This window comes from Tasmannia lanceolata, unplaced genomic scaffold (assembly GCF_043159265.1).
Source record: "Tasmannia lanceolata isolate RefF3 unplaced genomic scaffold, GAP_Taslan_0.1 ptg000006l, whole genome shotgun sequence".
In the NCBI taxonomy this organism is placed as follows: domain Eukaryota; kingdom Viridiplantae; phylum Streptophyta; class Magnoliopsida; order Canellales; family Winteraceae; genus Tasmannia; species Tasmannia lanceolata.
Window position 1 is genome coordinate 23,750,664 of NW_027518683.1, and position 13,861 is coordinate 23,764,524.

At 37.2% G+C, this 13,861-nt stretch overlaps 1 protein-coding gene across 2 annotated transcripts; it reads right to left on the reverse strand.

The window, feature by feature from the left end:
- Nucleotides 1–6,772: 6,772 nt before the first annotated feature.
- Nucleotides 6,773–11,384, reverse strand: LOC143880137 (receptor-like cytoplasmic kinase 176). 2 transcript variants are annotated; one of them, XM_077382906.1, is made up of 7 exons: nucleotides 11,090–11,384; nucleotides 10,789–10,879; nucleotides 9,569–9,894; nucleotides 9,088–9,223; nucleotides 8,772–8,914; nucleotides 8,458–8,581; nucleotides 6,773–7,783 (listed from the first exon to the last, which is right to left on the reverse strand). In XM_077382906.1, the coding sequence occupies exons 2-7, from the start codon at nucleotides 10,850–10,852 to the stop codon at nucleotides 7,254–7,256; spliced, it is 1,323 nt and encodes a 440-aa protein (XP_077239021.1). In that variant the 5' UTR covers nucleotides 10,853–10,879; nucleotides 11,090–11,384; the 3' UTR covers nucleotides 6,773–7,253. The 2 variants fall into 2 exon arrangements, with proteins under 2 accessions (XP_077239021.1, XP_077239020.1); XM_077382905.1 differs by having other exon boundaries at nucleotides 11,087–11,384.
- Nucleotides 11,385–13,861: the final 2,477 nt, after the last annotated feature.

A 13,861-nucleotide genomic window follows, 5' to 3' on the forward strand; every position in this document is an offset into this window, starting at 1 on the left:
ATGCATAATGAGCTGATACATTCGAAATGTTTTTCTGTTCCAAATTTTTTCATAAAATTTCTTGCAATCCAAAGAGGGCCTAAAGAAAATATTCTCTGATCAAATGCTTATGAATGTTCAATTGGACTTACGTGGCCTCAGGTCTTAGAGGTGGAGAGTGAGTGGCAAACATGCAAGAGCTGCATGTTTAAGGAATTACACATAGTTAGGTCATGCTTGGCAACCTTATATTTTTTTTTTTCATTGAATGTTTGATCACCATGTGGTGTGAGAGGCGTAGGGAGAGAAATTGAGGGGGCACGAGTGAGGAGAGGGTGCCAAGTGGCTGAAAATTAAGGAAAGAGCCAAGTCACTGAAAAAGAAGGGAAAAAAAATAAAAATAAAACTTTTCCGTTGTTATTTTCCTTATTTTTAGGTTGCTTCTCACCCTCTTCTTAATCCTGCCCCCTATGTTCTCTCCCCTCTCATCATCCTTGTCCCTCAATCCTGCCCCCTATGTTCTCTCCCCTCTCATCATCCTTGTCCCTCTCCCGTAACCTGATAAGCTTATATTCCTCGGAAAATATTTTAATGGCAGCCAAACATGACCCTAATGAACAAATGTCCTCGGAAATGATATATGTATTCCCATGCTAATATTGACTCTCTTTCTGCATGAGAAAAGTGTTTCTAAGCACGTGCTTAGGGAGCTCCCTAAGCCCTAAGCACAAGTGGCTTAAAAAGCCACTGATTGGTTTGTATGGTGGGTTCACCTCTGCAGGGTCCAAAAAAGCGACCAATCGGTGGCTTTTTAAGCCACTTGTGCTTAGGGAGCTCCCTACCCACGTGCTTAGAAACACTTTTCTCTTCTATAATACACTTTTTTAATTGGCTGTTAAATGTAGCAAAAAATGATAAGGGAAATGATTTCAGCACTACAATGTTTCAATATTTCCGCGGAAGCTTCTCGTCGTTTAGTATTTAAAGGGCTTGTGAGATCTGATATCATTTCCCAATTATAAATGACCAATAGTGTTGAAGAAAGGCTACTCACCTTGTTTTACACTTCTTTCATCGGTGGCAGAGTCTTCTGGGAATTGTAATTGCTTTTGACGGCTAGTTAAAACATGTAAAACAGGGCAAGTTTGTCCCATTGTCAAAACATGGTCGTGCCTAAATCACTCCCCATAGTAAATTGAAGGGTGTCATGATTGAAACAATGGAGTGTGGATATCTACCCTTTTCCACTCCCTGTAGAAATTATACCTCAAGGACTATTGATGCAAGGGGTTGATAACTATATTACAACCACAAATTCATGACTAATCTCAGGATTAAATAAATTGTTTTGCAAAAAGTTTCAAATTTTTTTTTTTTTCAGTTAAAAAATACATTAGAAAAAGTTCATCATTATTAGGAATCAATAATTTAGGTTTTTTTATGTGGATATCAATTTAATAACTTAGCACCTAATTTATTGCATGGTTTTAAATTTCGACCGAAATGGTGGAGACCGACACCGAAATGGTAATTTATTTCGGCCAAAATTTCGGTTTTTCCGAAATTTGACCTAAAAATCTGTTTTTTTTTTTTAATTAATTTAATATTTCACAGAAATTTCGACCGAAATTTAATAATGAATAAAATATTTGTTTCGAAACCGGTACCGAAACCGAAATTTTAAACCTTGATTTATTGTGCATAAATTTGAAGAGTTCTCTAAAATTAGGGCATACTCAAGAAATAACATATCTCTAAATAAAGCAAGTAAAACTATTGCTTGTAAGGCAAATACTGCAAGAAATGACAACCCTCTAAACATGAATTATATACAAAAAGGTCATAACATTGTTAGCTGTGAAAGAACACTATTTACCAAATAGCAAGTTCAAAATAATGCATTCAATGGAAGATCTCAGTCCCCCAAATAACTATAAATCTTAATTAAGATAATAAAAAATCAACAACAAACTTTCAGGTCTAGAAGGAAACAAACCTCAGATATTTTGAAGCCCTCCACACAAAGAAGAAAACTAGTAGTACAAAAAATAACCGCTTTAACCGCTTTGGCGCCGGCACATTTCCATGGCTGCTTACGTCTTAACCTTAGCTATATTATTTATCACGATGGTTACTATTCCGTCAAGAAATTCGTCGCTAAATAGTTATGGTGGGAAAAGAAAGCATGACGGTTATTCAATAACCATCTCTGTAAAAAGGTTATGTATTGGCGGTAACAATAAACCGGCGCCAATAAATATTAGTAATATTAAATGTATTTTTTGTATCTTCCGTGACGGTTGCTCAATAATTGTCCCCGTTAAAATTTACTTAGCGATGGTTAAAAATAAATTGTCGCTAAATAGAAACATATAGCGACGGTAAATTTAACTGTCGCAATTATTCTCTTATAGGCTGGTAATATTGCCACAGGAATATTACCACAGCCATAACTAGTTTTTCTTGTAGTGAAACATGAACTAGAGAAGAAAAATTTAACAAAAATTGATATTCTAGGTTTTGAAAATGGTGTTCCTTCATGGGAAATAAGATGCTCCGAAAAAGCCTCCTAGGCTATCTTGTAGCTGAAACATAGAAATTTTTAAAAAAAATTCAAAAATATTCTTCACTTAAGGTTATAAGTGTTGTTACTTAGCTTTGAGCACACACATTTGCAACTCATCATCTAGCACCATTTTATTGACAACAATTGCTTCACTATACTTTGAACCTCATTCAAATGCTTTGCAACGGAATCACCTTTAAACTTCAGGTTCAGAAGTCTTTTAATTAGAAAAGCTTTGTTGTCGGCTTTCTCTAATAAAGAGACTCTAGCTTCTTCTGAAGAGAGCAGGTGATTTATTAGACACATGGTGGAATACCCTCCCATCTAACCATTGCCTAATATGTCCATAGCCTTTCTATTTAAGTTATTCCAACATCTGTCGGACATGTCAAATGGCTTGTCCTCATTATCTTTGACAAGTTTATAAAAATCCTTACAATAAAGAATATCCTCCATTTTTTGTTTCCAAATCATCCAATTTGACCCATTAAACTTGATCATGGTTCCCGTAGAACCCGTATTTCAATCCACACAAGGCAATTACGATCCCAAACAACCAAAGCTCTTGCTCGTACGACTTTTGTCGAGAAAAACCAATGAAATTTCTGGAGCAAGTCTACGCGTGAATTAATGGTCCAGCTACCAAAGTTTATCAAAGGATGCAATCACCAAGTGCTAGGATTTAACCAAGAGAGAGATCACATATGAGATCACCAATGATTTACGTGGAAAACCCTCAAATAAGGAAGGAATAACACTGGGCAAATCTAATGAAAATCTGATACAGTCCTTGATAGGGATTGCTCGTCAGAAGAACAAGGTGAAGAGAAAACAGATGGAAAAAGAAAACAGAGTATGAAACTGAGAGAAAGAAAGAGGAAGAAAGAACTTTTTTATTCAACATCATGCCTCGTACAGTGTAGTTCTGCTCTATTTAAAGACTTTTGTTACCTGATGGTTACAACTACTTCTTGATCCTAACTAACTAATATTCCTTTTCAGTTGATCCTAACTAACTAATACTTGCTTATTACAATTAAGGACTGATGTAATCCTGCAGCCAACGAGGTCTTTGTTTCAATCTGATTCCTCTGCGTTTGTCCCCTGATTCGACATAAACTTCTGAGTCTGAGTCTTCTTCCTCGTCCTTAGCATTCTGACTGACTTCTGGCTCTGCTTCTGTCTGATTGCTATCATTGCCCTCCCCCCCCCCATGAAAATTTACCTTGTCCTCAAGGTGCAAATATGGATAATCTGATTGTAATGTAGACACATTTTCCCAGGAAGTGTCTTCAGGTAAGAGCCCTGTCCACTGAACTAGAACTTGTTGTACTGGTTTAGCATGTTGGAACACCACCCTGCTGTCTAGAATCGCTAATGGGGAAATGATAGGCTGATTGTTAAAATTCTGCGCAGGCAAGGAACAAATGGATGGTGGAGTAGGTCCATAAAAAGGCTTGAGTTGTGAAATGTGAAAAACAGGATGGATTCGGCTATCATCAGGTAGCTTTAATCTATAAGCAACTTTCCCAACTTCAGCTAAAATCTCATAAGGACCATAAAATTTCTTGAAATAATTTCTGAGAGGTTCTATTAGCAACCGATTGTTGACGGTATGGTTGAAGTTTGAGCAAAACCCAATCGCCGATGTCAAAATGTTTGTCTACTCTTTTATGATCTGCCATACATTTCATTCGGGCTTTTGCCTGACTCAAATTAGTTTTAAGAAGAGATAAAAGAACATCCTGTTGCCGTAACTCAGTGTCAACTGCTTCAATAGAAGAAGTACCAGCAATGTAAGTTGGTATTGCTGGGGGAGGAAGCCCATATAACTGCTTCAAAAGGTGTCATTTGAATAGCACTGTGAAAAGAAGTGTTGTAAGAATATTCTACCCACAACAAATACACCTGCCAATGCTTCGGATTCTCTTGTGAAAAAGCTCATAAATATTGTTCAATACACCGATTTAATACCTCGGATTGGCCATTAGTTTGTGGATGATACGCAGAAGAACGATGGATTTGGGTAGACCATGCAGTTTAATCACCATTTCCGTAAATAGTTTGGCGACCTTGACTGCATTAAAATTAGATGGTACGGCTCCCAAATGAGCATATTTGGACAATCTGTCGATTACCACCAGTATAGTAGTAAAACCATTCGAATTCGGCAACCCCGTAATGAAATCCATCGTCACATCTTCCCAAATTAAATTCGGTACAGGCAAAGGTTGTAATAACCCTGATGGAGGAGCCGTAGAATATTTTGTTTGTTGACAAATCAAATAATTTTTGACAAATTCTTTAACATCAGTTTTTAATTTGAACCAAAAAAAACTGGCAGAGACTTTTTTTAATGGTTCATAACACACCAAGATGTCCAGCTTGAGGTGTACTATGAAATTCATAAAGAATGTTGAATCGTAGAGAAGAATCAGAGGCGATGAATATCCTACGAGTGTAAAAAAGAAGACCATTTCTTATAACAAACTCTGGTGCAGCCAACCCCTTACTAACTTGATTATGCTTCTCTAATAATTCAAGGTTAGTGGCATTTTCCAGTTGAAGCTGAGCTGGGATGTCAAATACTGGGCACGATTTTTGCCATCTGAAACAACTCAGGATGAACTGAGTCTGAAATCGGAAACACTTCTTCTACTCTGGATAACGCATCAGCAGCTTGATTATCTTTACCAGCTTTATACTCGATAGAAAAGTTGTACCGAAGTAACTCGTACAAATATTGTTGTTGCTCTGGTGTCTGGACAACCTGGGCCATCAGATTTTTCAAACTACGGTGGTCCGTATAAATGGTGAAACTCCTTCCAAGTAAATATTGCTGCCATTTTTTTACAGCTTCCTTAATAGCAAACAGTTCTTTGACATAAGCCAAAGCGAGCGACATAGTGTGAGACATTTTCTTACTGAAATAGGCGATTGGATGCTTGTTTTGCATTTTAACAGCACCAATAGCAATACTTGAAGCATCTGTTTCCAGAATAAAAGGCTGAGAGAAATCTGGTACTGCCAACACTGGTAATGTCGAACAAACCGACGATAATACCCTGTAAGCCCAAGAAATCCTCTCAATTGCTTCAAATTTGTAGGTGCTGGCCAGTCTTGGACTGCTTGGATTTTAGTCGGATCTGGTTGCACACCCTCACATGATACTAAATGACCCAAATATTCAATTTTGGATTGGCAAAAATGTCATTTACTCAATTTAGCAAACAGATGGTTAGTAGACAGACTTTGCAAAACAGAACTTAAATGTACAGCATGTTCTTCTATGGAATGACTGTAAACCAGTATATCATAAAAAAAAAAAAAACACAACGACAAATCATCTTAGATGAGGCTTGAAGATCATGTTCATGGTGCTTTGGAACGTAGAGGGTGCATTTGTTTAGACCAAATGGCATAACTAAAAACTCGTAATGTCTCTCATGAGTCCCAAATGCAGTCTTAGCACAATCCTCTGTTTTCATTCGTATTTGATGGTACCCTGACCTGAGATCCACTTTAGAAAATACTATGGCGCCATGTAACTCATTCATGAGTTCATCTATAGTCGGAATTGGAAACCTGTCTTTCACCGTTATTGAATTAAAGCCCTGTAATCCACACAGAATCGCCACGTACTATCTTTCTTCTTGACTAACAGAACAGGGGATGAATAGAACAAGGGTTACAACATCACTGAACCTTTTTAAGAACAACAAACTCTAATTTTTCATTACAAATGTACATTCCGATCTTCAAAATAGAGAAACCAGATCCATGTGGATGAAGAGAATTCAAACGGTAGTGAAAAATATCACTAAAAAATGCTTAAAAAATCATACACAAACCTTGTTCTAATCGTTCTAGATTATCTTCTTCTTTTTTTTCTCAAATTTGAAACTTTTTTTTTTTCAGTTTTAATACCCACTAGAAGTGGTTGTGACATGGCCACTTAAACCATCTCCCACTTCTAAGTGTGAAACCTCACAAGGGGTGGACCGTCCAACAACACTGTCTTGTCTCCTCTACGGTTCCCACCATAGAGAAAACAACTCGTGTAAACGTGCTTCATTTTCCAGGTATCATGACATCCCACCTTTCGTACTTTTTATCTTGAATCCTGAATTTAGTCAAGGAAATGGAGCCCAATTGTCTAAAATTAGAAGAATGGAGGTCGAATTGTCAATGGAGTCAAAGCACTTTGGGAAAATGGCAAAAAGAAGAGATGCAAACACCATCACATAAACCAAGTGGAATATATGATAATATTACACTGCATTGACATATTGTTAGAACCTCAACAACTCAATCCCTTAGTAAGATAACATTACTGGAAACTGATACAGAGGGAAGACAGAATTCCAGGAAGAATAGAAAGATTGATACCAAATAGAAAGCTCTTCAAAAAAACATCCAAATAGAAAAGAAAGCTCTTCAAAAACACCCACATCCAACATCTTTTCTAAATATCTTGATTCCCCTGTTCTTTATCTTCCTTTGGATCTTTGATTTCATGTGCTTGAATTTCCGGTTGCATTTACTGAGAGAAAAGTTGACAGACAATTTGATTCACAGTCAAAGCGACTACTCGTGAGAACGAAGAAAACTGTACAGTAATCAAAAGATAATGGGATTATCCATGTGCAAGCTCAGACCATCTCAAAGTTGAAGAGAGAATAAAATACAACTTCTGGTAATGGCTCCTTTAAGCATAAAGGGGTGAGGCAGATGGCCTAGGGTACGCAATCTTTACATTGCCATTCTCGTCTAAAGTAGTTCTCCTAGGCTTGTGGCCATTATCCTCTAAACTAGCTCTCCGAGACCTGTGGCCGTTCTCGTCTACACTAGTTCTCCGAGACTTGTGGCCATCACTTCCATGGCTTTGAATTTTCCTGTTTGGTTCGGCTTGTGGGTTTCTCGCCATGTCTTTGGCATCCTGAAGCTCCTCCAACACTCGTAGAACTTCGTTCATGTTAGGCCTAAACTTGGGTTCTGCTGATAGACATTGGAGTGCAAGAGTAGCTGCTTTCTGAGCTCCTCCCAATGAATACTGCCCTTCTAGGCGGCCATCCAAAACACGGAAGAGTTTCCGTTTGTGGTTCAGGTGTGGCCTTGCCCATTCCACAAGATTGTGTTCCCCAGAAGGTCGGTTCTTGTCTACTGCTCGCCGACCAGACAGCATTTCTAAAAGAACAACTCCAAAGCTATATACATCGCTCCTGGTTGTTAGATGACCTTTACAATGAACATATGAGTGTTTATTAGAATGAAGAAAGTTCCTTCTAAATAAAGGCCGATAATGTTCAGAAAAAAAAACATATGCAAAGGCTGATATGAAATTGCATAAACCCAATGACATGACTGAGCAAAGTTATGGTCTAATTCAAACAACATGACAGCTAACACAGTGGAATATGGGTTGTGCAGATGTTTATATTCTATGATGATAGTATAATGAATTTAACGCATCTGATGTCAAACATGCATCAAAGAGTGCTCTTGCATTTATCAAGTCCTCCAATATTGTTTCAAATTGCATTGTGAAACCATACATAAGCCATAATTCAGAGGGCCTACATCAATGACAATGCACTCTGGTTTTTTTTTCAAGGCAACAACTCAACAAGCACAAGAGGTAGTTAGGTGAGATTTGGTAAGTTGATTATATTAGGATGATTTGATTCTATCTTTATCTTTATCTTTCCAAGCTTATCCCCAAAGAGCTTTACATAAGCACTATTTTAGGGTCAACTACAATCATAAAAAAAAAGATTAGTGAAGATGTCCATTATTTTATCAGCCCATAGATAAGATGCATGGAAGCCAGATGGATCGGCAATAACTTGAGTCTGAAAGAAAATGGCCATGCAAGTGCAGGTGTGAAGTAATAGTTACATTAGAAACAATACCTGTAGCAAGATACTCAGGAGCTGCATATCCATAGGTTCCCATGACCCGAGTAGAGACATGGCTTTTATCACCTGTGGGACCATCCTTTGCCAACCCAAAATCAGAAAGCTTAGCATTGTAGCTCTGTGAAATCATTAAAAAAAGATGAGTTAAACAGCTAGGAAAAAGCCACATGAAATCTTTCAATTGTTAGAGAACATCAAATGTAAGAATAATTGAATAAGATAGCAAAATCATCAATTCAAAAATAATATACAAGCAGGAAGACAGATGATATATGAGACAGATGGTAGATGCGGTGCAAGTCACATACAGAATCCAAGAGCACATTTGAGGTCTTAAAATCTCGATATATGACTTTTGTTTCAGCACTATGGAGAAAGGCAAGCCCCTTGGCAGCACCAAAGGCAACCTTCATCCGGAGGTTCCAAGAAAGTGGCTGGAAGTAAGAGCCCCCTGCATACAGGGAAAATAATTGAACCATTTAAGTTAAAACCGTTATAGAGAACAGGAAAGTCCCATAGAAAATTTAACAAGATTATATTGCATTGAACCAAATGTCGGGCACCATCATAAATAAGAAAAAATAAAAATAAAATGCCAATCAGAAAAGAATACAAAGATCTTACTCCTGAAGAGATGATTTTCCAAACTTCCCCTAGGCATGAACTCATAGACCAGTAGTCGGTGTTCATCCTCCAAGCAGTAGCCAATCAGTTTCACAAGATTAGGATGGTATAACTGCCCGAGATAATTTACTTCTGCCTGTTAATTGACAGATAACATAAAAGTTATGCAATTATAAAAACTGAAAACTCCTTAAATTGACGGTAATTGTAAACCCCTATACGCAATGGAGTTTGCCAGCCTCACCCTAGCAGACAATTTGTAGACAACTACAAACACTATGCATATATACTATGCGATTATGCGTATTTGCTAAATAAATTATAAGAAAGGTGAACACAGTCATCTCCTACATAAGTGCAAAGATGCTGCGGAAGAAGATATACAGATATGGAATGCATAAATGCAAAAAGTTTTGATCCTACAAAAGTTACCCAAATCTCCAAGACAAAATTCTATAATGAAAAATTAACAGATACTCACCAACCATTCTTTATGGCCCTGGAAACCTTCCTGGTTGAGCTTCTTCACAGCAATAACCATGCCAATGCCAGGCTTGGTTGCTGTAAATGCATGCTCATCGATCCACCCCTTAAACACTGAACCAAAGCCACCTTCTCCCAACACGCTGTCAGGGCGGAAATTCCTAGTGGCATTTCTCAGTTCAGCAAAGGTAAAGCTCTTTAAGTTGGAAGACTGCAATATCTCACCCTCACTCCGAGGGGTCTGAGGCACAGATGTTGCAGAGACCCTGCTGCTTTCACTACTCAGATCGGTTCCATCTTTGCTAACATTTTTCGAGTTCACCCCTATAATAGCAAACAAGCCATACTCTAATAAATACACCATTAACATAATCACTTCTTCAGCATAAGGCCCTGTTTGTTTTGGATTTTGAGAACTGATTGCGAGTCCAAAACTGATTATTTGGCTCAAATTACATTTAATTTTGAGTCAAGTAATAAGTTTTTGACTCACAATCTGTTCTCAAAATCCAAAACAAAAGGCCTAAATAAATTAGAAAATGAACACTTTTAGTTAATAATCTCACAGGAACATTAGCAAAGTCCACGACTCTGAATACATCAAACACAAGGGTTCCACAAAGCAAATCTTCATGACAACATTATCATATTACAATAACATTAAATCATGCAGTAAACATACCAAAAAATTCCGAAAAAAATCTAACAAGGAAGTTAAGGTAAATTCAACACACACCATAACAAAAATAGACCCATTAGCAGCAATTCTCACACACAAATATTTTTATTTTATTTTTAATGGAATTCTCACACACAAGTTATTACAGAACAAAGTCGAAAAAATATCCAGTTGAGCTTGGAGAGAACAATCAGCAGTCCACAAAACCTGCTTAGAAAAACCCTAACTTATAGAAATTGGTAAAATAAACAAAATTTAACACCAATTTACAACACATTAATTTTATTTTTATTTTTATTTTTATGTTGAAAATTGAACTAAATTACAGTAAATCACCCAAACATTGCAAAAATCCAACCAAGACTGCCACAAAATCTAGAACCTATAGAAGCTAAACTCAAATTGTGACAAAATCTACAAGAATAAAAGAAGATTAAAGGAAAATCCAAATCCAACCGTTTCACAAAAATATTCACAAATCTAGCTATTCAAATTCACACACAAAAAACCCTAAAATTTGAGATTTTTAGGGCATATACCTGAAGCAGAAACGCTATTAAAGGGGCTCTCGGCCTTAATTCGAGTGCCCCAACAATTCCCCATAGAAAAGCCTCACCACAAATCGTCCACCTAAATAAGAACATGAAATCTAAAGGTATAAGATACAGAGAATTGGTAAAAAAATAGAGGACAAGATCCGTGATTGAAAGGGTAAAAGCTCAGATCTGATAAGAAAAAAATCCACTTTTTTCTGTAAAGTAGGGTTTCACAGACCTAAAAAAAAAACTAAATGCTTTGACCAGACACAAAACTACTAAAAAAAGAAGAAAAAATCACCACGTTTTGCAGATCTCCAGCTGAGGAAGTTGCGAATCAGCTTCTGATTCAACGAATCTATCCAATTATCGAAGCTTCCATTTTTCAATCGATTTAGAGAGACTAAAAAGCTAGATTTTTTTTTCTAGGGTTTCTTAGGGTTTCTGCGTGAAATGATTTAGAAAGTTGACTCTCTCTCTCTCTGAGTCTCTCTCTCTCTCTCTCTCTCTCTCTCTCTTCTTTTTTTTCTGCAACTTGAAATGGAGAAAGAAAGGGTTTGGGATTGCATTAATGGCGGGCGATGTTTGTTTCTTCTCTCAGGTCTCACCTTATCGATTTATACTTCGGTGGCATTTCGGTTTTGCTAGGAACAATCGTAGAACGTATTTCTCGTTTTGGTATTGCATTATAGAGCCGAAACGTATTTCTTGGTCCGAGATGTATTTTTGGCGATGGTCTTTAGTAAATCTCTATTTTATTACTTTTTCTTTTCACTTTTAGCCACTTCAACACGCTTTCTTTAAACTTTGTAAGAGAGAGAAAGTGGAGTTTATCAACCGTTGGATCTTTGTCGAATCGACGGGTGGGATTGTGTGCAGAATTCGGGTTGGTTTTTTTTGGCTCGGCTTGGGTTGGAGTTGACTGGGCATTTGTCTAACTGTCTTTTGTCTTTTAAATCTGACGTAGGATGATGAATGAGTCGACTCAAAATAAAGAGGCGTGTCGAGAACTAAATCGGGAGGGTGCGAGACCGTACTCCCTTGTTTTGATACGGGAAACCCTCTTTTTATTATAGGCTTCTCTCAGTGGCTGTTATATTTGTCGACAAGGAGCCATCAACACTGCATACTATCAAGAGCTAAATATGAAAATAATTTCGGGCGATTATAAATTCACCCCCTTCTAGGATGAAGTTGCCCTGTATTTTTCAAAATGGACAGTATAGCCCACACCATAGGGTGATCCAAACCGTCCATTTGATGGGCCACAATGTAAATAGGCAGTGCCCCAAAAGTCATTTCTATAGGATGATCCCAACTGTCCGATTTATATATAGAAGTTTCCATAATGTGAGTCCCTCTTTAGATCAGAGGGTTAGAATCACCCTACGGAAATGATTTTTGGGGCACAACCTATTTACGTTGTGGCCCATCAATTGGGCGGTTTTGATCATTATATGATTTGGGATGTACAGTCTATTTTGAAAGGGAAGTGATATATCCGCCCCTTTTTATCACCAGGAACACCCCTTGTCAGTGTTTGTGGCAATAAGGGGCACTGAATTCTTCTGACATAAGTACAACATCCCCTCTTTGGTCATTGATACACTGACAAGTGTGTTCCTGGTGATAAAAGGGGCGGATATATCCTTTTCCTTTTGAAAAATATGGGGTGAATTTATCACTGCCCAATATTTTTTGCAGTTATTAGAAATTTCATCCAATTCTATGAGAATGGTACAATTAAGTGGTCGCCTATTCGACTAATGAATTGGATGTTCTCCCTTTCATAGAGGATGGTCTTTACCTATTAATATTCTTTAAAAATGACAACATAAAAAACTACCTTCACAAATGAGATGGTTAGAGTGATTTTGCGGCACTGATTATCTACGGTGGAGACCAACAAATGAATGGTTCAGATTTGTTTTTGAAGAAGTATTTTAAAAGGCCACAAATTATGATCAAATCATATATATATATGAGAGAACGGTTCCTACACATATGTGTAGATAAGTTCTCTACACACTAGCTTTAAATACAGTGGGGGCCATATTATTTGGGTGATCCAAACCATTCATTTTTAAGGCTCTCACATAGATAGGGTGTCCACAAAATATCAGATCCATAGGATCATCCTAACCATTCAAACTGTGGAGGCAAAAATTGGACTAATTTGTGAAGGTTTAAAGACATCCATTTTACCTCCACAAATCGTAGGGTTGGGATGATCCTATGAATCTGATTTTTTGTAGACACCCTATCTATGTGAGGGCCTTTAAAATGGATGGCTTGGATCACCCAAACAATGTGGGCCCCCACTGTATTTTAAGCTAGTGTGTAGAGAACTCTCTACACATATGTGTAGGAACCGTTTTCTCTCTCTCTCTCTCTCTCTATATATATATATATATATATATATATATATATATATATATATATATATATATATGAGAAAACGGTTTCTACACACATGTGTAGATAAGTTATCTACACACTAGCTTAAAATACAGTGGAGGCCCACATTGTTCGGGTGATCCAAACCATTCATTTGATTGGCCCTCACATAGATAGGGTGTCAACAAAAAATCAGCTCCATAGGATCATCCTAACCCTTCAAACCGTGGAGACAAAAAATGGACAGATTTGTGAAGGTTTATACACGTCCATTTTACCTCCACAAATCGTAGGGTTAGGATGACCCTATGGAGCTGATTTTTTATGGACACCCTATCTATGTGTTCTCTCTCTCTCTCTATATATATATATATATATATATAGAGAGAGAGAGAGAGAGAGAACATTTCCTATATATATATATATATATATAGAGAGAGAGAGAGAGAGAGAGAGAGAGAACATTTCCTACACACTTGTGTAGGTAAGTTACCTACACACTACTTAAAATACAGTGGGGGCCCACATTGTTTGGGTGATCCAAACAATTCATTTGAATGGTCCTCACATAGATAGGGTGTCCACAAAAAATCAGATCCATAAGATCATCCTAACCATTCAAACTATGGAGGCAAAAAATGGACTAATTTGTGAATGTTTATACACGTCCATTTTACCT

Coding starts and splice junctions, on each gene's coding strand:
- LOC143880137 (XM_077382906.1), bottom strand. CDS start 10,852: ATGGGGAATTGTTGGGGCACTCGAATTAAGGCCGAGAGCCCCTTTAAT. Junction 8,915..9,087: donor GGAAAATCATCTCTTCAGGA/GTAAGATCTTTG, acceptor CCCTGTATGCAG/GGGGCTCTTACTTCCAGCCA. Junction 8,582..8,771: donor CAAATGTGCTCTTGGATTCT/GTATGTGACTTG, acceptor ATGATTTCACAG/AGCTACAATGCTAAGCTTTC.